Here is a 25,000-nt window from a genome sequence, read left to right as displayed (position 1 = left end):
GTGCAAAAGGTTCATCCCTGGAGCACTCAAGTCAATTAATATATTATGTAGGGACAGGTGTCAAACCTTCAGCCCGCTGGTCATGTGCCCCGGCAAAGCAAATCATGTGCATTTAGTTCATGTTTCATGGTAAAATTTTTACCAAAAAAATGGCAAATTGTCTTCATTTTTAATCACATTGAGATATTGCAAACATTTTTTGTTATCCATTTTAAAATATATCCCAAAATAGTTAAACCTCTCCTTGGCTCAATCTATTCGGAATTATATGATAATTATAGATTTACATGATATGGTTTCACACTCAACCCTTAAAAGAAACCAGCTAGCGACAAAAATTTTTTGTCACCCCTTGATGTAAGGCTAATCAATGCAGGCAAAAGAAGTTAGTGTCCTTGATGTCTGACAGTTGAAACAAACAATTTTCATCTGACAAATGTGCTGTAATTATTCAAGTGTTCTGTAGCATCATTATTAAAGCCCGTATCCCACTGAGAGGACAAAGGTAGTGAATGTTGCCTTCTTGTTGGGGTTCATCCAAGGTGCATTGTGGAACTTGTCACTTTTTTACATGTGTCTGCCACCTCTGGCCTAAAGCGTAACTGCAGCCTCTGTGTCAAGCTTGTGCAAAGGTGCCTTGCCACCCACACTGAAGGGAAGATACAAGCTGATAGGCGCAGCAGCAGTTAAGAAGTCACGCTCTTTGTACTCATCTGGGCATTGGTGGAGCATGCATAATGTCGAAAAATTTGGGTTGGGTTTGAAAAACAAAACTATTTTCCTTTTTGAGCATGATAGATTCATAAAAGCATGAATCAATTATTTTCTCTTTTTCACATAAATTCATATGAAAATATTTTGAAGGCCAAATGTTTTTGTATCTTACCGTTTTCTTGAAATTTACTGTTCACATGAATTTAAAAGGATTTTCTTACATTTATGAAAGACCTGATTTATTACACTTTAAGACAATTCAGAATATTTTTTATTTATATTTATAATTATTGAATTAGAATGAATTGAATATATGAAGGCGGCACAGTGGATGACTGGTTACCACGTCTGCCTCTCAGTGCAGAGGACGTGAGATCGAGTCCGGGCTTCGGCCTTCCTGGGTGGAGTTTTCATGTTCTCCCCGTGCTTGCGTGGGTTTTCTCCGGGTACTCCGGTTTCCTCCCACATTCCAAAGACATGCATGGCAGGTTAATTTAACACTCCAAATTGTCCATAGGTGTGATTGTGAGTGTGGATGGTTGTTTGTCTCGGTGTGCCCTGCAATTGGCTGGCAACCAGTTCAGGGTGTACCCCACCTACTGCCTGAACCCAGCTGGGATAGGCTCCGGCGCCCTCCGCGACCCTTGTTAGGACAATCGGTTAAGAAAATGGATGGATGAATATATGAATGAAATTTCATTTTATCCTTGCTGATGTCAAAGTTTGTGTAACACTCAAGTGACAAGTGTAACACGTATTACTTTCATTAATAAATTAAATCATTTAACCAGTTTAACCAGTTACTGCCTCAGCTAAATTCAATTTTGAATTTAATGTTTGTGGAGTTTTTATCATGTCCTTGATATTTAAGATGAACTGATGACTGATTAATCAATATCGGATAGAATTGAAGTAATCTAATTAAATTGGGGGGAAAAAAATCTAAATCGAATCATTCTGAACTCTTGTGAATCGAAATCAAATAAGACTCCACAATCAGTAACGTCTGCATTTGGAGCCAGTGGGGCCTGGCCCAACCAGATGGCGCTGTTTAGCACTATATGCAGGCTCACAATTGGTCTTCTTTATAGCTAATAATTTATAACATTTTATTTTATCAAGAATTATAATATTCAAATAAATACCAATTATGTTTGTAAGGTAATTTCGTTATAAACATGTATGTATAATACAAAGCCAAGATCAATGGTCTAACTTTCTAAACAGGACTGATATAGGGCTGGCCCATGAGTGCTTGTTTAAGCCACTCAAATCATAGTGCGCATGTCCAAAGCTGCTCTCAATAGACAGCCACGTTAACTGGGCCCATCATCCAATTAAAATACAGGACTAATGTCACGTGACCTCAAGATGCAATCAACACATGCTTAGTTTTGGCAGATGCCAGTATACAGCAGTAAGATAGATTGGTTTTCATCGGGAACAAAAAGACTATACGCAATAGCAAACCAACAATATGAATGAAGAAGATTAATTGATGACGTCATTGCTCAAGAGAGAGAGGCAGCGCTGAAGTAACGGAGGGGAAAAAACACTGCAGCAGTTATGGAGGAAGCTTGTGGCTCAAGTGGAGGACAGATTTGGCAAGAGAGACCACCTTATAGCAGCGCAGCTTGTGGACAGCACACTTTTCAGTAATTTCAGCAAAACATTTCCATGTGCTGAATTTGAAGCAGCATATAAAATCTGGCCAATTGATAATAAAGTGAAGCTAGAAACTGAGCTGAATGAACAGTACCGGTGAGTAGCATTTTAATTTCGAACCATTCGAACGTTTAATTCATACCCTTAATTTGTAAGGCTATGAAAAATGTTACTTCATTTATATAGCGCTTTTGGACTGGATTGTGATCTTGAATTTAATTAGAATTTATTGTGTAGGCTTTGTTGCTTGAGGATGTAAAGTGCCCACTGTTGTGCCCCACTCAACTTTTCATGCTAGAGATGCCCCTGTCCACAATGCATCTTTAACCAACAGTTTTAATGGGTTTTCTTGTGGCAAGGAAGTTTTGAACATGTTCAAAATTTTCTTGGTTTGGTTATCGTTGTCGCAAGGAGGGTACGAGTTCAAGACAGTATGATACAATATGTTTGTTGATGTTATTTTACAATATGAATGAAATTGTCAAAAGGCTACCTAATGCCAAGATCAAACTACATGACTTTTTTGTCTTTTACGACAGTCGCGCTGTCAGATTACCCGATAACTTTGCTCTGTGACATGGACCGGACGTGTAGTCACACTACAAGTCTGAAACTGACAAGACACCACCCGATCATCGCAAGCTGTAATTCCAAGAGCACCATGTTGGCACTGGTTATTGGGGAGGCAGAACAAAAAAGAGGCAGGAAGGGAGCGTTTGTGTGAATGGATCACACGGCTGTACCACATTGCATGAAAACATAAAAGCATGGCTTGCGCTCCCCTTAGTAGTGTTTAAAATATGATTTAGTAGCCAATTAGAACTGTATTTAAATTTATTTACAAGTGTCGGGGTAATATAGCCGATTTCGTGAATTAATTTAGGGATGAAATATTGTTTTATTATTTTATCAAACACTGAAATTTTATATTGTGATTGAGTCATTTCTATACTTCTGAAATATTTATTCGTATTTGATTTTGTTTTAGTACGGTGCATTTGATACGAGTATTCACTCAGAACCATCCTTCAAAGGGGAAAAAACAACCACCTCGCCTTGTTTCCACGGAAACTCAGCTTCGTCTTATTGACTTGGCGAAGCTCTTTTTCCTGCTTCCTCCACTTGCAAACCATGGACTTGTTGACCTTTAATTCTCTCGCGGCTGCTCGAATGCCATGTTCTTCCGCGTAACTGATAGCTTGCAGTTTTAACTGCTTCGTAAGCGTGTCTCTTCGTAGCACATATCGGCACTACTGCGGGCGTGTATTGAGCGTCCGCATGCTGTCAGCTTTCAGTTGACTATTTTGTGTTGTCATCATGGCTGTCCTCAGTCTGGTCTGCTTTTCATGTATATAAGTAATGTGTCGGCGGGAAATGCCCCCACACAGCCAGTCAAGAGGAGCGCTTACCAAAGTCGCACGGCAAATTTTTGGAACTCGGTGCACACAAAAGGCGCACCTCACGATTAGGCGCACCGTCGATTTTTGAGAAAATTTAAGACTTTTAAGTGCGCCTTATGGCCGTTAAAATACGGTAATGTATAAAGATTGATCAAGTTGCCTGCAATCATTTATCCTTAACTCATTCAAACCCAAAAACGTGTAAACATTTTTAATACTTTGTCATCCACTCCCAAAAACATATTTAAACGTTTTTTTAATGCAAGAGCATACAGAATACTGTGATGCAGCTTCTGACAACAACCCCCCCCCCCCCCACAAAAAAAAGGCCAGCAGGTGGCAGCAGAGTTTAAGAGATAAATCAGACCTACAGCGAGACCGGGAAACCCCAACATGGTAGCGCCCTGCTGCTAAAATAGAACTAGCTCTATTATGCTATACTAATCCGAATTTAACCATCATATATCTTGGCTTTTCTCTTCTCTCTTTCATCCGGCAGATTTGGAATACCACCCAGCGTGGAGGACCTTGAACGTTTCATCTACGGTTATTTTTACAGCTGCGCGATGGAGGATCCTTCCGTCGAGAAACTTTCGAAGAAGAGGAAAAATGACTCAGCGACGGACACGGACGACCTAACCACTACGGACGTTTCGGTCAGTATGCTGGAGTCCATAAATAAAAAACTAGATGTCCTTTGCCTCATCCGCGAGGACGTCAAACAATTAAAGGTAAGCTTGGAATTCGTCAGCCAACAGGTAAGTGACCTCCAACGAGATAATGCCGAGTTACGCTCTTCACTCGCGGCTGTTACAGCCGAGTTGGAAACCATTAAAAAGGAGAATAAAACGCTAAAATAAACTGTTCTGGGTGTCCAATCCCGTAGCATGAGGGAGAATTTAATATTCTCAGGCATATCCGAGAATACCTCTGACAATCCAGAGGTTGAGATAAAAAAAATTATGACGACGTCGTTAAAAATTCCTCAGGAGACGGTAAATAACATCTCTTTTCACCGGGTACATCGGCTTGGAGCCCGTAGGGGCAACGAACCCCGTCCTATTATCGCCAAGTTTGAGCATTTTAAAAATAATTAATTTGTTAAAAGTAAAGGACGGGTGAGCTTAAAGGGACTTCATTTGGAATGAATGATCAATTCCCGAGAGAGATTAATGAGCGGTGAAAGGTACTGTTTCCTATAATGAGACAAAATAGGCAGGAGGGTAAACGGACTACGATAGCCGTTGATAAGTTATATATCGATGGCCAACTATTCCGGAACCCCAACTCCACTCCCTGGCTGTTCTAATTGGCATTGGTGGAACTAAACTTAGTTTGATTATTAGATGTATACATATACTGTATATGTGGTTATAAAACCTAAAATATGAATACTCATTATGTTTAGGCTATATTATAAATATAATATTAATACACAACTATATCTATCTATCGCTTAGGTTACCAGTTACTGGTGTTTTGTTATGTTTAATCCCCGTTAATTTCCTTCACTTTCACCTCCCTACCCGTTTTTTCACTGTTATATTTACTTACACGTTACCTCATATTTTACACAAATTACATAAATCACCTAACCACTTTGATTCTATCCTATAACATGCCAGTATTGAAAAAATGCCTATACAGAGATATACACAGGACTGAGTCTATATTGTTTGTATGCATAAATTAGTTCTGGTTTCCTGGAATAATTGCGGCGCTCGCTCACAGGCAAAAAGAATAAAAACTTTAGACCATCTCTTAAAATTAAAAGCAGATATTTGCCTCCTACAAGAAACCCACCTACAAAAATCTGAAGAAAAATTACTTATTGATAAGAATTTTAGCCAAGCGTACTCTGCCCCTTATAACAGTAGACAAAGAGGAGTCTGTATACTCATACATAAGAATTTATTCTTTACTCTAAATAATACAATAACAGACCCAGAGGGTCGATACATTATTATTCAGGTGACTATATTTAATAAAATATATACATTTGGTAATTTATATGCCCCTAATAATGATGATCCGGCCTTTTTCCATGAATTTTTCTCTCAGCTGTTTGAATTAGCAGCGAACTCTACTATTATTATTGGAGGAGACTTTAACACAGTCTTAAATCCATTAATAAATCTTTCTAATAATACAAAATGTATAAGGCGATTACAATCTACTAAAGTAATAGGGGAATATATGGATGATTTTGGCCTCGTCGACAGCTGGAGACTTAAAAACCCAAATAAGAAGGAATTTACCTAATTTTCCGCTGTGCACCAGTCTTTCAAGAATTTATATTTTTCTTACAAATAACTCTATTGCTGAAAAAACTGTTACAAAAATACATCCTATTATTATTAGCAACCATGCACCAGTCTCCCTTTCCCTACAAATTGATTATACTTTTAAACCACCACCGACATGGCGTTTTAACATCTCACTGTGACGCAGAGTTTGACAAAATTATAAGAAAAGAGTGGGCAGACTTTTTGGAAATAAATGACTCTACAGACCTATCTCCATCTCTTCTCTGGGAAGCTGGGAAAGCAGTAATTAGAGGTAAAATTATATCATATTCATCTTATAAAAAGAAACAGGATCAAAAATTTGAAAAATACTTGGAAGATAAAATTAAACAACTGACGGATGAGTACGCAATAAACCCAAATAACCAAATATGGACTGACTTACAAAATACAAAAATACAGTTAGACGATATGCTAACTAAAAAGACAGAGTTTATAATACAACAATTGAGATACAACAACTTTGAATATAATAACAAATCAGGTAAATTTCTTGCAAACCAACTTCAACGCAATCGGGAAAAATCTCTTATAACGGCTATTAAAGGGACATCTGGTGAATGCACACAATCACCAGAAGAAATTAATAAAAAAAATTATAACTATTATCACAACCTATACTCAGAAACTAACAAGCCTAACCCAGAGCATATTGAGACATTCCTCAGTATCTTAAATATACCTCAGTTAACTACTGAATATAAAGATATGTTAGATGCGCCACTTACTTTCAACGAGTTGTACAGTGCTCTAGATAGTATGCTTAATGGCAAAGCACCTGGCCCGGATGGTTATCCGGCTATATTTTTTAAGCACTTCTGGTTAATGCTTGCTCCACTATTCTTAAGAGTAGTAACAGAAATTAAAACTAATGGTTACATACGCCCACACATGAATACAGCAGCAATTAAGCTTTTATTAAAGCCAGAAAAAGACCCCACCCTTCCATCAAGTTACCGTCCGATTTCACTAATTAACACTGATATTAAAATTATCACTAAGGCTTTCACATCTTGACTAGAAACAGTAATCCCGACAATCATTCATAGCGATCAAACAGGCTTTATTAAAGATCGTCACTCTACTAATAATATTAGGAGGCTCTTTAACCTTATTAGCATGTCACAGCGGCATGATAAAAAGGCAGTTATTATATCATTGGATGCAGAAAAAGCTTTCGACAAAGTTAACTGGTCCTTCCTCTTTGCTGTTTTAAATACATTTGGCTTTGGGAAGTCATTTATTCACTGGATGTCAGTATTATATGATTCTCCTAAAGCTACAGTTACTACTAATGGGATTATATCTCAGAGTTTTACTCTACAGAGAGGCACAAGACAGGGATGCCCACTGTCCCCTTTATTATTTGCAATATTTATTGAACCGCTTGCATTAGCCATATGCCAGGAAAGAAGGATTCAAGGAATTCACTCTGGGGTAACAGAACATAAAATTAATCCATATGCCGATGATATTTTACTTTATTTAGAAAAGCCTGCTATTTCGTTAGGGGAAGCATTTAACTTAATAACTAAATTCTCACAGTTATCAGATTATTCTATTAACTGGACAAAATCAATACTTCTACCTATTACAGAAAATTCCCGGAACCCTGCAAGCCAGGACCCACACTACTCATTTCCTATTGGTAATTTAAAATACTTAGGCATAAAAATCTCACCTAAATTAACTGATTTAATTCATTTAAAGTTTACTCCACTTCTGGATAGCATTTATAGTGACTTGGAGCGCTGGAATAATCTTCCTATTTCTCTCATAGGACAAATAGCCACTATTAAAATGAAAGTTTTACCCAAAATAAACAATTTTTTCTCAATGATTCCATTTAAACCCACGGCTAACTGGTTCCAGTTGTTGGACTCAGCCGTTACAAAATTTTACTGGAATAAAAAAAAAAGCAAAGATTAGTCTATCTACTCTTTAGAAAAATAAATCCAAAGGAGGTCTAGAGGCACCAAATTTTATGCACTACTATATAGCTAACCAGCTACAATATATAATTGTATGGGCACAACCCAACAGAGATACTAACTGTTGGCTGGAACTAGAACAGAAAGATTGTAATAACCTCAGACTTCTAGATTTACTCTTTATTACAACATCGATTAAGCGACATAATTGTTTTAAAAACCCAATGATTTCCGCCACCCTGACTGCCTGGTGGAAGGCACTAGAAATTACAAAAGCCCAAGTGGAGCCCTGTGGGCTTTCTCCTCTATGGCATAACCCCGACTTTCAACTTAACAACTAATCGTTTTATTTAGGTGTGTGGGAGCAGGAAGGAATTACACATCTCCACCATCTCTTCTCAGATAATATGTTTATATCATATACATCCTTTCTCCAAAAATATAAAACGGAAAATTTTTACATTATCTGCAAGTTAAAAGTATGATAAAGAAACAAATTCCAACACTTCGGGTACGCTCCAACCGCCTGTTTTAGCTAAAGATATTACCAAGCTTTCTCCGACAACAACAAAAAAACTCTCAAAAATATATAAGTTATTTTCATATACTGATAAAACGTCTTTACCCATCTCGAAATGGGAGACAGACTTGTCTATAGCTCCGGAATCTGACTTTTGGATTCAAGTTTGTGAAAACATTTTAAAAATGACAAAACACACAAATTTACAACTTATCCAATATAAAATTATCCATAGAACATACATTACTCAATATATGATGAAGAAAATGGGACTCTCAGACTCCGACATTTGTCTCCAGTGTTTACAAAACACTACAGACACTTATTTTCATGCTTTATGGTTATGCACTCTGGGTATGTATTTCTGGACTAAAGTCTTAGAATTTTTTTTTAACTAATGGTTGTGTTTTTATAGTCAGGAACCCAGTTGCTGCCAACAGGATCGAGCAGATTCACCTCCAATGGGCACTAAGGGTTAATATTCGGATTCACTGCATGCCAGTGGGTTAATTCTATAGGTGCTGTCCCCCCCTGGCTGGGCGTGGGCGGGTCTGCCCCTCTTCTGTTGGCTGCTGGGTGGCGGCTGCGTCTTGGCCGTTCCCTGGGTCTCTTGGGGGGTGCTGCGTTGCGGGACTCTCCGTGGTGTCCGGGGCGACGCCGCTCCGGCGCGGTCCGTCGCTCTGGGCCCGGCGACGCGGTTCGAGGCCTGTGGGCCGCCGAGATGCCCCATGGTTCCCTCCCCCCTCCCCCTTCCTCCCCCTTGCTGCCTCTCCCTCCTCGCCTCTCCCTGCCCGTCCTCCGCCTCCCTGTCTCTTCTCCCTCGTCACCCTTCCTCCTCCTCTCCCCCTCTCTCTGCGGCCCTGCCGCTGCCCCTTGCCCTTCTTGTCATCTCCTTCCCCCTCCCCTGTCCGCCTTCCTTCCCCTCCCCTGGGCCGGCCGGGGGCTCGGAGGGTGGGTGTGTTTGGTGTTTTTCCCGCCCCGCTCCGGTGGACCTCCTGGCACGTCGGGCGGGCCCCAGTATCCGGGGGTCTAGCCCTATCGCCCCGCCGGGCTGGTCCCATGTGCCCGCCGGGGTCCCGGTGGGGCGGGTGCGCCTCCTGCCCCCGCCCGGTTGAGGGGGGGGGGGGGCCCGCTGGTCGCTCCTCTTAGCTCACTGCACTAGTTTTGCACAATACACTTTTATAGACATATAGGGCACATAACACACTTTGGGGGGGTGGGGTAGGGTGGAAACACAGTCTTGGCCCTACAACTCCCCTCCAATTTGAATGCACCACACAACTGTGTGTGTGGGGGGGTGCCATTGGTTGGGGCAGACCGCAGTATAGAGCAGTGCTGCCGTCCCCTGTCCGTGTCCCCGCCTAACCGCCGGGGAGGTCTCCCTGATTTGTTGGAATTTAGATGTTTCTAGGGTTGCTGAAGGTCGGTGCTGGATTTCACTTTCCTTTCTTTTCTTTGGTCCTTCCTTGGGTCTCCTGACGGCGGTGTTCGGTTTAGGTGAACGGTATGGGATTTTTTAAATAGGTTTTTGGTGAACTAATGAATACACACACACTCACACGCACATACTCACCCACATACAAAATAATAGATACATTTAAAAAAGAGCAATGATAATGACATGTCAAATCGATAAAATTACCGAATGAACAATACTGAGCTCTTAGGGAAAAAAAAAAGAAATCAGTCAGGGCAATATTGCACCAAACTCTTTATGTCAGTGTTTTCACCAGGAATGTGAATATTGATGAAACTTAGCTATATTCAAATGTTAGTTGCTGCAAAACGGAAACAGATATCCAGAAGCTGCAGTGCCTTCAGAACAGTGCTGCTAGGATCCTGATGAGAGTCTGGAAACACGAACATATCACCCCATCCTACGCTCACTACACTGGCTTCCCATCTCAGCTCCTCAAATACCTACCGTCTTCTCCCACCCAGGACCAAGACCCGCACAATGGGGCACCGGGCCTTCTGCTCTGCTGCTCCACGCCTGTGGAATGCCTTTTCGGACAACCTCAGGACTCCCCAGACTACTAATAGTTTTAAAAATGGACTTAAAACTTTTCTTTTTAAAATACATTTTAATTTATAAACTTGTTTTATTTTTCTTTGTGACTTTTACTTAGATTTTCTTCTTTTACCATTTTTATTATTGTAGCACTTTGAGATCTCTGGTAGATGTAAAGTGTGTTGAAAAATAAAATGTATTATTATTATTAGAAATAGAACACAATATTCTGTGGGCCTTGCAAAATCAGTCAAAATCCAATAAAACAGCCGGGGGCGAAGGGGTTGCTTCAGTGAAAATGGCTGGGAGTAAAAGTGTTAATAACTACCCGCAATCACTGACAAGTTTGAAAATATATTGTGTAAAACATGTATGCAGCAAGCCCGTAATAAATATGAGGTAACTTTGAAATGTTGGTGAATTTGAAACACTGGTCTTAACTGAATTACTACACACATAGAAACACTTTATATCTTATGAATAGATTCCATTCCATTCCATTCCATTAGCTTTTGATCAAAGTTTCAGCCCCACTTAATTGCTGTAAATACACCTTTGTAAAATTACATCTGACAAACGTCACTGCAAAGGTTTGCTGCTGGGTAATTTAGTGGCAATGTCTTCCTACCTGTAGGAGGTATTGGCTTCCTTGTCTCATGTCTTCTGCAAACACTGGTGTATAGAAAGCCTTTGTTTCATTCTTCAACAGCCAACGCTGATAACGGGACTGGTCTGTTGCCAGCTCTTTAAAGTTTGGCCTTCTATAACCCTGTGAGGTGGCAAAGACACATATGGTACACAGTCAAATAAATAATAACATAACAATACTAATAATAAATACTTTTTTTTCTTCCTGAAAAAAAACCTAATAATAAATACTTAACTGGCTGTGTTTAGAATGTGTTACTATGTTCAGAATAATTTCCATGCCATTGCAGTGTCCACATCCTTTTGATTACTGTCAAACTTAAAAATATTGCAAGAAGGAAATATATTCAAATTTTTGTCTTTAATGGGTGAGGTGTACCCAATACTGTCGTAAATGCATCACAATAATAAAATTAGATACTACTGTTTGCAGGAAATTCAATGCCATAAGAAAGAATTTGCTCACTGTGCGAACATGACCGCACATCATCAGGCCCACATTCTTGGTAAAGCTGTGGACCAGGTCCAATAGAGCTGGACGGGAGTTAGGGTAACCAGTCATCACCAGGCACTGGGGTCTATATACATAAATAAGCAAACATGTACATCATTGCATAAAAAAATACGTTTTCATTTTACTGTGGTAGAGTTCTTAGGGTAGAGGTCGGCGAGCATTGGTGGGTATTTTAAGAAGATTAGTACAATCAAAGCAAATATGTTAATCTCTTTGGTATTATAAATAAGTGGTGAGAAGACATGAGAATGAACCCTGAGGCCACACTAATCATTCCTAAGACACCATTTGATGCATTTTATACTCCTTATTAGCTTCCATCTGAACTGTAAATAGTAAAATAACCATTCAGCTTCAGATGTTAACTTGATCTAGCCATAACACAAAAGTGATCTACACAAATCCAATGTTGGTTGATGAGTGCTTACTTGTCTTTTATACCTGAAATTCTTAATGTGGTCTTCTACTCCACTGAGGTGCAAAGTGTGGGTGAGAGCCTGATGATAGGTCAGTGCCTGGGTCGACGAGCCCCAGTTCACATCTGGATGGGTGAGAGCATACACATGGAAACACACATTGGAATTAGAAAGTGTGCTTGTGGGTCACCCTGCTGAGCCACAGGCCATCTGTCCCATGTGGTGTATGTATGTATGTGTAGCTGCATGTCAAACTGTGTGCACACTGGTGTGTTCTAAGTCGTAACGTCTACATTGCATTTGTTTAGGTTGCAAGGGCACACTGCAGCATGACAGTTCTGTATCAAGTGAGGACTTGTATCAACGGCAGTTTTTGGGTGCATGATGGACCATATTCCAACTGTTCAACAAATGATAGGTCATAACGAGTACAAACGGCCACTGTGCATTGCATTCACAGTATATCTATATCTATATCTATATCTATATCTATATATATATATATATATATATATATATATATATATATATATATATATATATATATATGTATATATATATATATATATATATATATATATGTATATTGTATCCTTGAATTTTGAGGATAGGAAATATAACTTAATAGGACAAGGAGAAATTAAATTAGTAAGCTAGCTTAGCTAGTTAGCTCTTTTAACATAACTCATATTTTTGCAGATCAGGAAAAAAAATGTGCTTGTGAGTAGTGATATCTTACCTGTGTGTCCACAGCGTTTGTGTGTTAATATTCGTTTGAAGGAATATCATTTTCGAAGTCGATGCTAATGCCATTAGCATTTGAATGGGATTGTCCAATCACTTTGCATTAGCGCTAGCAATGTTTTATAAATTAATGTTTTATATTTTACTCATTCGCTCCCAAAAATGTACAAATACGTTCTATTTTAAATATTACCATGCTCCCAAAGATGTATTTATACGTTTTTTATGTGTGTGTTTTTTGTGCTAGAGCATACTTTGATGCAGCCTCTGAACTAGAGAGAATGGTTGAGGCTAGAGATGCACCGAAAATAATTGTTTTTGCCGAAACCGAAAACTGAAAATGAGAAATGCTTGACCGAAAACCCCAAAACTTAAGCGGCAAAAAAAAAAAGAGCAGATTTTTTGTTATGATTGCATTAATTATAATTAAAATTATAATGTTATAAAATATTTAGGTCTATTAAGTACTGGCATTTTAACAAAGCACAGTATAAATTGAAATGCGTCCACATCGCAGACATGTTTGCGAATGGTACATTAAAGACCAAACGCGGGGTGAGCAACTGAGCATTTTAAATGTACAGTAGTTCGCACCAGTGGGCACGGATGCGTGCGGTGCGGTGCGGATGGCGCATTTGTAGGCTATTTGGAGAGGGACACCGTGCGGCGCACTTAAATCGGCACATTCACATATTCGCCAATGTTTTAAAATAAATAAATACATTTCTTCGCAATCGGCTTTGGGAACGGACTACATACACACGACGTCTTATACAGGTCTGTAGTCACCCGGAGATAGTGGTAAGTGTTGTTTAAAACTGTTGATAGCAATAGTGCTAACATTAGCTTAAGTATTTACAGGGCCAACCGAATGCAAGTGAAAAACTGGAAGCGCTCAAGGGTCTCATCAAAGAAAAAAAGGAAGGCGCAGTACTCGGCAGCGCTCTTTTTCGACATAGTTTACCAAGCGACACCTCTCCGGTGTGCACAATGAAGCTGCCGGTACTCACAAACGCCAGCGAATAGCGAGGCGGACACTCACCCCCGCATTTGGTGTTTAATTCAAACAGACGGTTCCTCACAGCGGTTTTTATTTTTTGCTTGCGTCACCACATCCTCTTTCAAACATTTTTTCGGCTTTAATTTTATTTCGGCCGAATGCCGAAAATGCATATTTTTGCCATTTTCGGCCAATAATTTCCGGTGGCCAAATATTCAATGCATCACTAGTTGAGGCAATTGTAGTTATTAGGATCGTCATCGTCATCAGGCTTCTGCAAAGCTTGCTGATGAGGTGATCATTAGATTCAGCTGCGCTGAAGGAGGGAGACATGGAAGACAGGCTGGATAGTGGATCTCGAGAATCGAACTTGGAAACAGAAAAAGATATTTAAAAAAAAATTCTGATGAAAAAAGAGACTAATATTTCTTTTAATAGGTTCCATGTTTTTATAGCAATAGAACACAATATTCTGTGGGCCTTGCAAAATCAGTCAAAATGCATTAAAATAACTGGGAACGAAGGGGGTTGTTTCAGTGTAAATGGCTGTGGGTGAATGAGTCAAATATACAATGCGTGTAATTCTTCATGTTGTGTTCTTAGTTTGACAATAAACTCCAATTTGGTTTTCATTAAACATGGGACGCTTAGATACGGCATAAATACATACGGAGCTTCTGCAATGCAAGTAGCTTAAGGCAACCATGCGTCGCATTTTGATAACGTAATCGCCTTGCAAATTTGGTTGGCAGCCGAGTTGGCGGATAATGGCCTTTTCCGACGAATTAAGACTCATTTACGGTGTATTTACCCGGGTTTTCTCCTTGTATTCGAACAAGAGAAAACCTGGCACCCTTAAACAAAAATGAACTGCGTTCAAAATGGCGTGACGTTCCATATGAGACACGATCACCAATTTGGCCAAATTGTTACAGAGGTCAGCCTTAAGGTTAAAAATATGATAAACATATTTTGTTTGAAAGTGTATTCTTCACAAATACATTTAACAATTAAACAAGTGGGTTGTGAGTTAGCAACAATAGGAAAATGTAGGTTCTGGTGTAACAACAGTTAGGAACCAGTGATGTATGCACAGGCTTTTTATTGTACTGCACATTAATAGCTTTTGGATGATAGCATTGTGAATGCAACTTGAATCTCTTTGTGTCAAAACATTAACTTATTCTAGTGAGCAAAAGACATGACATTTGGAAAAACTTCCATTCTTTTTGTTAAGGTAGACACACGGTAAAGAAACGTATTGAGTTTCATCAAACTTTACGGCTGGTTTTCAGTAATCATGCATACTTAAATCAAAGGAAGTTAAAGTAGACAACTGACAAAAAGGTGGCTAGTAAAACTGAGTTCAAAACTTAACAGCACTTTCTCACTCAATAAGATCACTTTACTAATCTAGGTGGCTATAACTCAATAAAATGCTTGACATCTTAAGTAATATTACATAATACATTTAAGATCATTTTAAGATTACACACTTACCTGGCTTTTTATAGCTGACATAAATATAGAGTGCCAGAACAATGACGTTGGTGAAGAGAGCAGCCCACCAGTTGATGACAAACATTACCACGCAGCACAATACAGCTCCAGCAAGTGAAACCCACATGTTGTAGTATTTAAAGCTGGGACGCCACCCTGTGATATCAATGTCACAATTCAGAACAAATACATTAAAGAAAAGTGTAAAAAGTACTACTGCCATATCCACATCTAGACCTCTGCAAAACTATTCTGTTAAAATGATCAAACAAATTATTAGATATTACACTTTGTCAAATACACCAACGAAGACAGTTGTAAGTACTTTAGCAGTTTTCAAGAGAAAAAAGGGGGATACAACATAAGAAACCTTATCTTCTTTCTTTTTCTTTAAATTAATTGTGATTATGAATTACAAACAAGTTACAAAGAGCATGGAGAGAGACAGCATCTTGATGTTGAATGTACTTGGGTTAAAGAATGAGGTATCAGTCATGAGACTATTATACATGAGCTAAGAAAGTTACATCTGCTAAATAGGACCATATTTACTCACTGAATGTAGGGGTACCACAAAAACTGAAGTACAAACTTAATTCCCCAAAAAAGTTGGGACATTATACAAATTGTGAATAAAAACTGAATGCAATTATGTGGAAGTGCCTAATTTAAATATTTTATTCAGAATACAACATAGAGAACAGGTCAAACGTTTAAACTGAGAAAATGTATAATTTTAAGGGTAAACTATGTTGATTTTAAATTCCATGGTGTCAACAAATCTCAAAAAAGTTGAGACAAGGCCATTTTCACCACTGTGAGGCATCCCCTCTTCTTACAACAGTCTGCAAACGTCTGGGGATCGAGGAGACAAGTTTCTCAAGTTTAGAAAGAGGAATGCTGTCCCATTCTTGTCTAACACGTTTCTCTCTAACTGTTCCACTATCTTGAGCTTTCTTTCTTGCACCTTCCCCTTTATGATGCGCCAAACGTGCTCTATAAGTGAAAGAACTGGAGTGCAGGCTAGCCATTTCAATACCCGGATCCTTTTCCTACGCAGCCATGATGTTGTAATTGGTGCTGCATGTGGTCTGGCATTATCGTGTGAGAAATGCAAGATCTCCTCTGAAAGTGATGATGCCTGGATGGTAGCATATGTTGTTCTTGAATCTGAATATACCTTTCTGCATCGACGATGCCTGTCCAGATGTGGAAGCTGCCCCATGCCACACGCACTCATGCAACCCTCTACGATCACAGATGCAGGCTTATAAACTGAGTGCTGATAACAACTTGGGTTGTCCTTGTCCTTTTTAATCAGTATGATATAGCGCCCTAGTTTTCCACAAAGAAATTCGAATCGTGATTTGTCTGACCACAAAACAGGTTTCCACTTTGCCACACCATTTTAAATGACCCCTGGCCCAGAGAAACGCCTGCGCTTCTTGGTCTGCTTTAGAAATGGCTTCTTCTTTGTCCTGTTGAGTTTCATCTGGCAACGGCGGCTGGCACGGTGGATTGTGTTCACCCATAATGTTTTCTGTAAGTATTGCTGAGCGCTTTCTGTGATTTCCCTTACAGTAAGCATTCCTGTTTGCGGTGCAGTGCCGTTGTTTAAGGGCCCGAAGATAATGGGCATCCAGTATGATTTTTCGGCTTTGACCCTTACACACAAAGATTTTTCCAGATTCTCTGAATCTTTGGATGATGTTATGCACTGTAGATGATGATTACTTCAACCTTTTTGCAATTTTTCGCTGGTAGAGACCTTTCTGATATTTCTCCACTATCTTTCTGCGCAACATGGGAAGAATTGGTGATTCTCTACCCAGCTTCGCTTCTGAGAGACACTGCCACTTTGAGAAGCTCTTTTTATACTGCAATCAAGTTGCCAGTGGACCTCATCAGTGGTAACTGGTCTTCCAGCAGTTTTTTTGTGTAATTGTGTAAGTGCAATTGATTTCATCAGCCTCTTATTGCTACCTGTTCCAACTTTCTTGAGATTTGTTGGCACCATGAAATTTACAATCAACATATTTTTCCCTTAAAATTATACATTTTCTCAGTTTAAACTTTTGACCTGTCATTTATGTTCTATTCTGAACAAAATACTGAAATTTGGCACTTCCACATAATTGCATTCAGTTTTTATTCACAATTTGTATAGTGTCCCAACTTTTTGGGAATTGGGTTTGTAATAGACTTTTAGTGATGGGACACAGTTATACTGCATTGTTATACAATGAGACTACAACCACAACACATAAAGTGTACATGCCACTTTACTCAGTACTATGTAAGGCAGGGGTCTCCAAGTTTGGTCCGCGTGAGCCCCTATCCAGCCCGTTTTCTATGTCTCATTCCTCCAACACACCTGCGTTAACTCAGGTACATCGCTGTCTCACCAACTCTTGTCTATCTATAAATGTTATTATTAATTTGGAACGGTCTGCCTTCCACAATTAGGGAATGTCCCACATACTCATCCTTCAAATGAAATCTTAAATGTTGGCTGAAGGACAATTAGAAGTGTGACCATTATCTCTTTTTATATATTTTAGTTTTTATCTTGTCTTACTGTGACATTCTGTTGTTTTATTGCAATGTTCTTATATGTTTTATATTGACTTTGTAATGTGCATTTTAATGTATTTATGTATAGGGGACTACAGATGTAAATTAGCAACTGCTGCTAGAATCTGGCATATTAACAATTTAATTTGTTGTTCATTAATGTGCATTGCCCCTTTAAAATAAAATGAATCATATAATCAGTATCATTATCAGAGCTGTTGGAGGGGCTTGTTGCTGGTGCTTGAGGAGGGAGACATGCAAAACAGGCTAGATAGGGGCTCTCGACGACCAAACTTGGAGATCCCTGATGCAAGGATTTCCCCTGAGTGAGATTGGAAATGACGAGGCTGAATTTTATATCCAAATTATTTTTGGAGAGGTGGCAAAATCTTGTCAGGTAGTAGAAATAAGTCTATTTCACCAATATTTACAAAATTGTTAGCCTCAAATTGAGCCATGTACCATTTATGTGCAGGTAAATACACAATCTGTTGGGCGGAATTAGACGCAAGGCTGAGAATCTGTACCTGGAGCACAGCTAGCGCTCTGGGGTTAAGGGAGAAAAGAGCATAGAATTCAATATGTACAAAAAAACATAGAAAGTTAATCAGAGCATATTTTTAAAAGTAACATACATCTTTCTTCCTTAAAAATAATAACAATAATGCATCGGAGTCATAAAGCGCTTTTCTAGACACTCAAAATGCATTACAATGGAATGGATACATTATTCATGCACTCACACATTCACACTGTGGTGGCGGTAAGCATGGCTGCCAGTGTGCCCCTACGGCCCCCTCAGACCACCACCAAACAATTGCACCTTCCATACACCAGGGTGATTAGCACTGAAGGCAATGTGTGTGAAGTGCATTGCCCAAGGACACGACGACACATGACTTGAGGAGAGCAGGAATCAAACAGCCGACCTTCTGGTTACTGAACGACCTTCTCTACACCCTGATCCACAGCCGCCACAATCAAACCCTGTAGTTTTCAAGCTGCTTATTCATGTTTTTGCACCCTCAAAATGTTAATTATAACGAAATGCTGAAAGCGCTTTATTCCATGCGACTTGAGATGCCCCAATTATTACTGAAGGAATTGCAACATTTAAAAAAATTTTTTTTGCATAAATTGTATTTTGTGACATTTTGTATTTTGTTTTTTTGCACTTTTTTGAGTGCAATGAACACTCACTTGACAGTGCTGTTTATAACGATGTAGAAAAAAGAAAGCACTACTGCTGTATTTACTTAAGACCATCTTTTTTTTGTGCTTTATGCTGTATCAAGATGCAGCTAACCACATGCTCAATGGCATAGTGTACGTATGGTTGTGAGATAACTGATAAAGGCAATGTCATGTACAAACATACTGATAGCATTACTGATAGCATACGTTTGCTTTTAATGCTTTGTGTACTGGTAATTCCATTATCTTTATTTACAATAATCATTATTAATAATATTTATTGTGAGAGGTGGGTGCGGCAATGAATTTTGAGCGTCCGTCATTTGGCAATCGTCAACAGTCGGGACACCCTTCCGTCTTTGTCAATCCGTCAATATTTCAAGCCGAAATGTCAACCATCATTCGTCGATTGCTCAGCAAAATCAGCGCCCGTCACCGTTTCCGTCCTTCAAAGTGGGCATTCTGTCAATGGTTCAGCAATCCGTCAGCAAAATGGTATGTCCGTCATTGGATGGATTGCCGAATTAATATTCTTTTTTTTTTCTGACGGATTGACGATTACATTGACGGATGAAAACCCCCCTTCCATCAATGCTTAGTTAATCTATTTTTCGAAGTTTCCCATCAATCGTCAACAAAATGGGCATCCGTCATTGATGGGTTGACAAACTTTCCGTCAATATTGACAGAATGCCCAACTCTGCTTATTGTCTGAGTCATCACCTTACAGTAACGGAGGGGTCTCTCAATGATCCAAGGAGCTCAGTTGTCGTGAGACATAAGGTCACCCAGGGCAAATGGTACCGGACAAAGTACAGCTCAGAACCATTTATGACCAAAAAAAACTTGAGAAAATGTTTTCCCCTCACCCAGACACAGAACACTCAAGACTGAAAGAACAAGATAACAGCTTCAAGTGGCTGAAATGAGTTCCCTCCACAGGGTGTGCAGGCTATCCCTTAGAGAAAGGGTGAGAGGCTCAGTCAGTCATCCAGTCGAGGCACAGAGTAGAAACACGTAGGAAAAACACATCATAGGAGAAACACATTGATTGGTTTGTCCCACAAAGCTAATGTCTTTGTGATTTTCAGACGTTTATCATTCCTGTAACTGCTTTGATACTGTATATCATAAAAGGTTACATCAGTCTTTCATTCATCTTCCTATAACTTACCTGGGGAGTTAGCCAATGACGCGTGGAACACAGAAAAGTTGATCAATGCGTAGGAGGCCAAGAAAAAGTTTGAGATGATAGGGGCAATGATGTTCAGCTCAGCTGAAAAAAAAAGAAAAGATGACCAGTTGTTCACGTTCTTAAATACAGTATTGTCGTTGTTCACATCATGTAGCATGAATGAGACATGTTCTCTGTATGGAAATGTGGTCTCAAATTAACAGTACACTAAGCATCAGGATATGTGTCATATTTATACTAGTAAGTAGGGGACAATTAAACTAAGTCCAGAATTATGAGGTACGATGGTTGTGTTTTATTTTTTTTAGCGTAGGATGGTCTTGCTTGAGGATCATTTTGCTGTAGTTTTAGTGATCTTTTTTTTATTGTACCATAGCAGGAGATGATCAGTTACAAACTCCACAGATTTTGCGGAGGTAATTATGACAACTTCAATTAGGGATGACCCAATCCGATATTCGGTATCGGCTCACGATCCAGCTCTTTTATGAGTATCGGACAGAATAAGATTTAGTCACGTGATCGGACCGATCCAGTTTCAAGTGTTTTTGCGGCATCGACGCGCTTTACGGCAGCCGTAAATCCTAACACCAACATGTCTGGTGTACGAGATTACTTTTCACTACAACAAAACGATAGTGAAACAGCAACATGCAATTGCTGTTAAACAAGCGGTTTCTCGTGGAGGAACCAGCACAGCTCAGCTGACATTAATACTTCTGAGTGGATTTGTCACTTACAAAAGAATCATCCAGACCAGTTTAAGACCTACAAGCGCAAGGCGGCAAAGCAACAGCAGCAAACACATGCAGAAGCATTTCAAAGAAGAGGAAAGCTACCTCAAAATGGTGACAAGTAAAAGAACATAACAGTGGACCAGTGGTTCTCAACCCTGGTCCTCGAGTACCCCTATCCAGCCTGTTTTCCAGGTCTCCCTCGGCTAACACAGGAGATTAAAACGATCAGACCCCCCCCCCCCTTTGTGACACCTCTGTATTCAAATTAATATATTGCATTTATTCTAATTAATATTGCATTTGTGGAAGAAGAATTGATCAGATGAATCCATTAATTTTCATCCGTCTCAGTCAACCTGCTGTTGACTAAAATTGATGGCAAACTGCCCTCGGCATGAGTTGCAAACGTCATGGCTCACCCATTTTCTGGGTATGGTCTAGTGACAGTCGCAATGCGAGCCTGAGGGCAGTTTAATTCAGTTGACAGCAGAGGAAACACTTACTTTAAAATTTACAATCAAGTTTATAACGTGTTATATTTGGTTAGTTACCATAATGAAATTCAGATTTATGCCATGATTTGAATAGAAAAACATAGCACAAACTAGTTTATTTTCTTGAAATGTCCAGTGTTTTCATTTATTATAAGTGTTTTGTTAGCAGAAAGATCTTTCTTTTTTCCTATTATGCATAAATACTGTGACATGCTTAATCATGTGGAACGTTGTCCTTTAGTAATTTACATTTAACGAGGATCAGATGGGGAAGTAATTATCAAATCTATCTAAGATTCATAACACAGACAACAAAAACAATTGGATGTAAAAGCTTTCTCAGAATAGCTCAAACTCAAATGTTTAAGGTAAATCCTTAACGCATAATACTTTAGGAACACAATTTTTGCACCCTATTACTATAACAGGCAGTGTCCCTTACCAATTAGGATGAACACAAGAGCGATCACAAAGGTCAGGATGTAGCCGCGGAGAGGCTCATTGTTCTTGCCATAACCCTTGGCAAACATTCCAAGGCCAGGGTAAATGTTGTCTTTACATAAAGCCTGTAAAAACAAAATCATACAATACAGCATGTTTCTTACAACTCTAATCTAATTTAAACTAGATTTTTTCCCCTTTGTTTCTCTATTCATGGCTAAGGTGCCTCTAAGCAAGGCACTCAATGCTGCCAATCTTCAATTTTGTGAAAGTCTTACATATTTTAAAGTGATGTCTCACCTGAAATACTTTAGGTGCACTGACCAACGATGCAAGTGCTGAAGACAGGGTGGCAGAGAAGATTCCAGCTGTAATGATAGGCCCGAAACCCGAAACCATGCTCATAACCTGGACAGACAATCAAAACATGTCTGCCTTATGCACCTAATGAATCAAATAATTTTGAGTCTGACATAATTTTAAGAGTAAAGATTAAAACTGATCTTACCTGATAATCATTGTGTAGGCCATAGCGACAGCCATCTTTTTCACTTTTACAAGCAGAGAAGTCATAGCCAAATTTGCAGGAAGCATCAGTGCAATTCATCAGGAACTGAGAACTGACTGTGCCATTTCCACTGGCATCTCTCACAATACAGGAACCTGGAGTGACAAGCATTAAACTCTCAAAAGTAATGAGATACTCTTGAAAAGAGAAAGTAAGCAATATCTTACCGTCTGTCTGCTAAGAATATACAATGAAGTAATTACCTGTAGAAACAGCAACTCCCAGATAAACTATTCCAGTGATTAATATGGCTAGGAGTGATCCTCTGGGAATGGCCAGCTGTGGGTCCTGGAACAAGCATCCAAGTAAAAGACATGCGTAAAATTACCAATCACAGAAACAAGGAAAATGCCATCCATTCAGCCATGCAGTACAAGGTTCCCCCAAAAAATTGGCATAATTTTAAAAGCAATCATCTATTTGAGGACCGGTTTCATAAGTGTTCAATATGTGTACTGCTTATGACACAGCACACGTCAAGCGGAAATGATTCTCTGCCTGGCTTCATCAATACTAGCAGGAATAGGGAGGACAAAGCACGCCTCAAATAAAACATTAAATATAAAATCTTGATCCGTTTTCATACATTCCTTACAATTTTGAAGTCATTGCAACAAGAAGTAATTTTTTTTGTGGGGGGCACCTTGTATACTTTTTTTTTTTAATCCTATAGCGCGTATCACCCTCTCCCATCTCCCCATTTTCTCTGCATCGTCTGCTCTGATTCTTGGTCTGAAAGTATTGCTTCACCACATCCATGAATGGATGTGGCGACCCCTCCTTGATCCTCTTGCTGCAACTGACCTTCATTTCTCATCTTCTCAGTACATACTAGCAACTCTCTAGGTTCCCTTCACCTGTGTTTTCTACTTTCACTGCAAATCACAATATGCAGACGCTGCAAATATCATCGTCCACAGAGACTCCAGTTTGACCTCATCTGACTATTACCATATCACATCAAAACGGGCTCAGGGCCAATCCTTGATGCAGTCTCACTTCCAACTTGAAGTCTTATGTCACTCTGGCAGCTCACCTCACCTCTTACACTTTTTCTTAATGACACCATGCAGCTTCTTCTGACATTCTGGGTACTTCTCCATCGACATTCTCAGAGAAAATGTGGAAACGGCATTGCTCTTTCGAACCATGAAACCATACTGTTGGCCACATATACCCACTTCTTGTCTCAATCGGCTATTCCAGAGATTTGAAAACTGTTGACTTACTGCAAGGTCTCCAGAAATGTTGGCCCCAGCTAGAATACCAGTAGCTGCAGGGAAAAAGATGGCAAAGACGGAAAAGAATGTTTCTTTCCTGAAGTCAGGACCCATATTCTCCCACATGATAGCACCTAAGAGAACACAAACAAAACTGTTGCAAAATGTATGATATCAACAATAACAATAATAATGTTAATAATGATCAGATTGTACATGCACATTTAGACTCATAATTTAAATGTTTATCATACAACCATGAGTCAGCAATGGGGCACAACAACAAGTGGACAGTCAAACCCTCATGTCACAGTAGATTGACAATAGAGATGATATAGATCTTCAAAAAAAAACTCAATCTCTTGCACATTATCTGTATATAGTAGACTTTCCACCGATTTGGTTGGATTGGACGATATTTAGCATTCTATGCAAAATCGGTGATCGGCTGTAATGTCTTAATTTACCGATCAATCAATTAACACCATTGATTAACTCCACAAAATAAGACATTACATGCTATTAAATCTTTATCAGTAGTTTTTAAAGATTTGTTTCCCTATGCAGTTCAATTGACGTCTATTATATGTAGGTTTTTCGCTATTTGTGGGCCGGGTCAATCCCTATCCATAACGAATGGTGATGATATATTGCTCTATCTTCTGCTCGAATCGGTTATTGTTTTTCCCCAAACTCGATTGCTGATTGGCCCAAAAAATCTTGATCGTGTTTGTAAAGCCTAGTATATAGTGTATGTTCTATCATTGTCTGTCACGAGATATGCATCCAGTAGTGCTGCTATATAAAATTATCAAATGTTCACAAAAGAGGCACAGTAACCAGACATTTTTTTTTTTAACAAATGTATTTATGAATCTCAATAGGGGGATGCAAAAATGTCTCAGACAGAAATTGTTTAAAAATAAAATATGAGATCTACTGTAATGTTTTTTAAAAACATTTACTCTACAGATTTCAAGTCAAAATCAAAACTCAGGACGAAACAAATATGATTTTGTGATATGAAACGTATTCACTTTAGTATATCCATCCATTTTCTGAATCGCTTATCAAGCCTGTACGTTTAAGGATAACTCAACACCAAATCAACTTTTTTTTTTGCTGATAACTGTATTAACTGGTGTCTACAAATGTCTATATGCCCTGGTCATTACTTACATTTTAATGCATGTTTGTTGAAAGCTTGA

General features: G+C 39.1%; 1 protein-coding gene across 2 annotated transcripts in view; it reads right to left on the bottom strand.

Moving 5' to 3' along the window:
- slc12a2 (solute carrier family 12 member 2) overlaps nucleotides 1–25,000 on the bottom strand; it is a 116,508-nt gene that overhangs the window by 35,870 nt on the left and 55,638 nt on the right. For both annotated transcript variants that reach the window (XM_086096003.1, XM_086096002.1), the window contains exons 8-17: nucleotides 23,802–23,926; nucleotides 22,776–22,860; nucleotides 22,513–22,667; nucleotides 22,305–22,412; nucleotides 22,006–22,129; nucleotides 20,312–20,413; nucleotides 15,370–15,525; nucleotides 12,151–12,250; nucleotides 11,662–11,773; nucleotides 11,176–11,316 (exon numbers count right to left, since the gene is read on the bottom strand). In XM_086096003.1, coding sequence (XP_085952129.1) covers nucleotides 11,176–11,316; nucleotides 11,662–11,773; nucleotides 12,151–12,250; nucleotides 15,370–15,525; nucleotides 20,312–20,413; nucleotides 22,006–22,129; nucleotides 22,305–22,412; nucleotides 22,513–22,667; nucleotides 22,776–22,860; nucleotides 23,802–23,926 — 1,208 coding nt within the window. The remainder of the gene's footprint in view (nucleotides 1–11,175; nucleotides 11,317–11,661; nucleotides 11,774–12,150; nucleotides 12,251–15,369; nucleotides 15,526–20,311; nucleotides 20,414–22,005; nucleotides 22,130–22,304; nucleotides 22,413–22,512; nucleotides 22,668–22,775; nucleotides 22,861–23,801; nucleotides 23,927–25,000) is intronic.

This window comes from Leptonotus elevatus, chromosome 15, assembly GCF_054856555.1.
Source record: "Leptonotus elevatus isolate MCC_2025b chromosome 15, RoL_Lele_1.0, whole genome shotgun sequence".
Lineage (NCBI taxonomy): Eukaryota > Metazoa > Chordata > Actinopteri > Syngnathiformes > Syngnathidae > Leptonotus > Leptonotus elevatus.
This window is presented reverse-complemented; position numbering and strand designations above follow the sequence as displayed.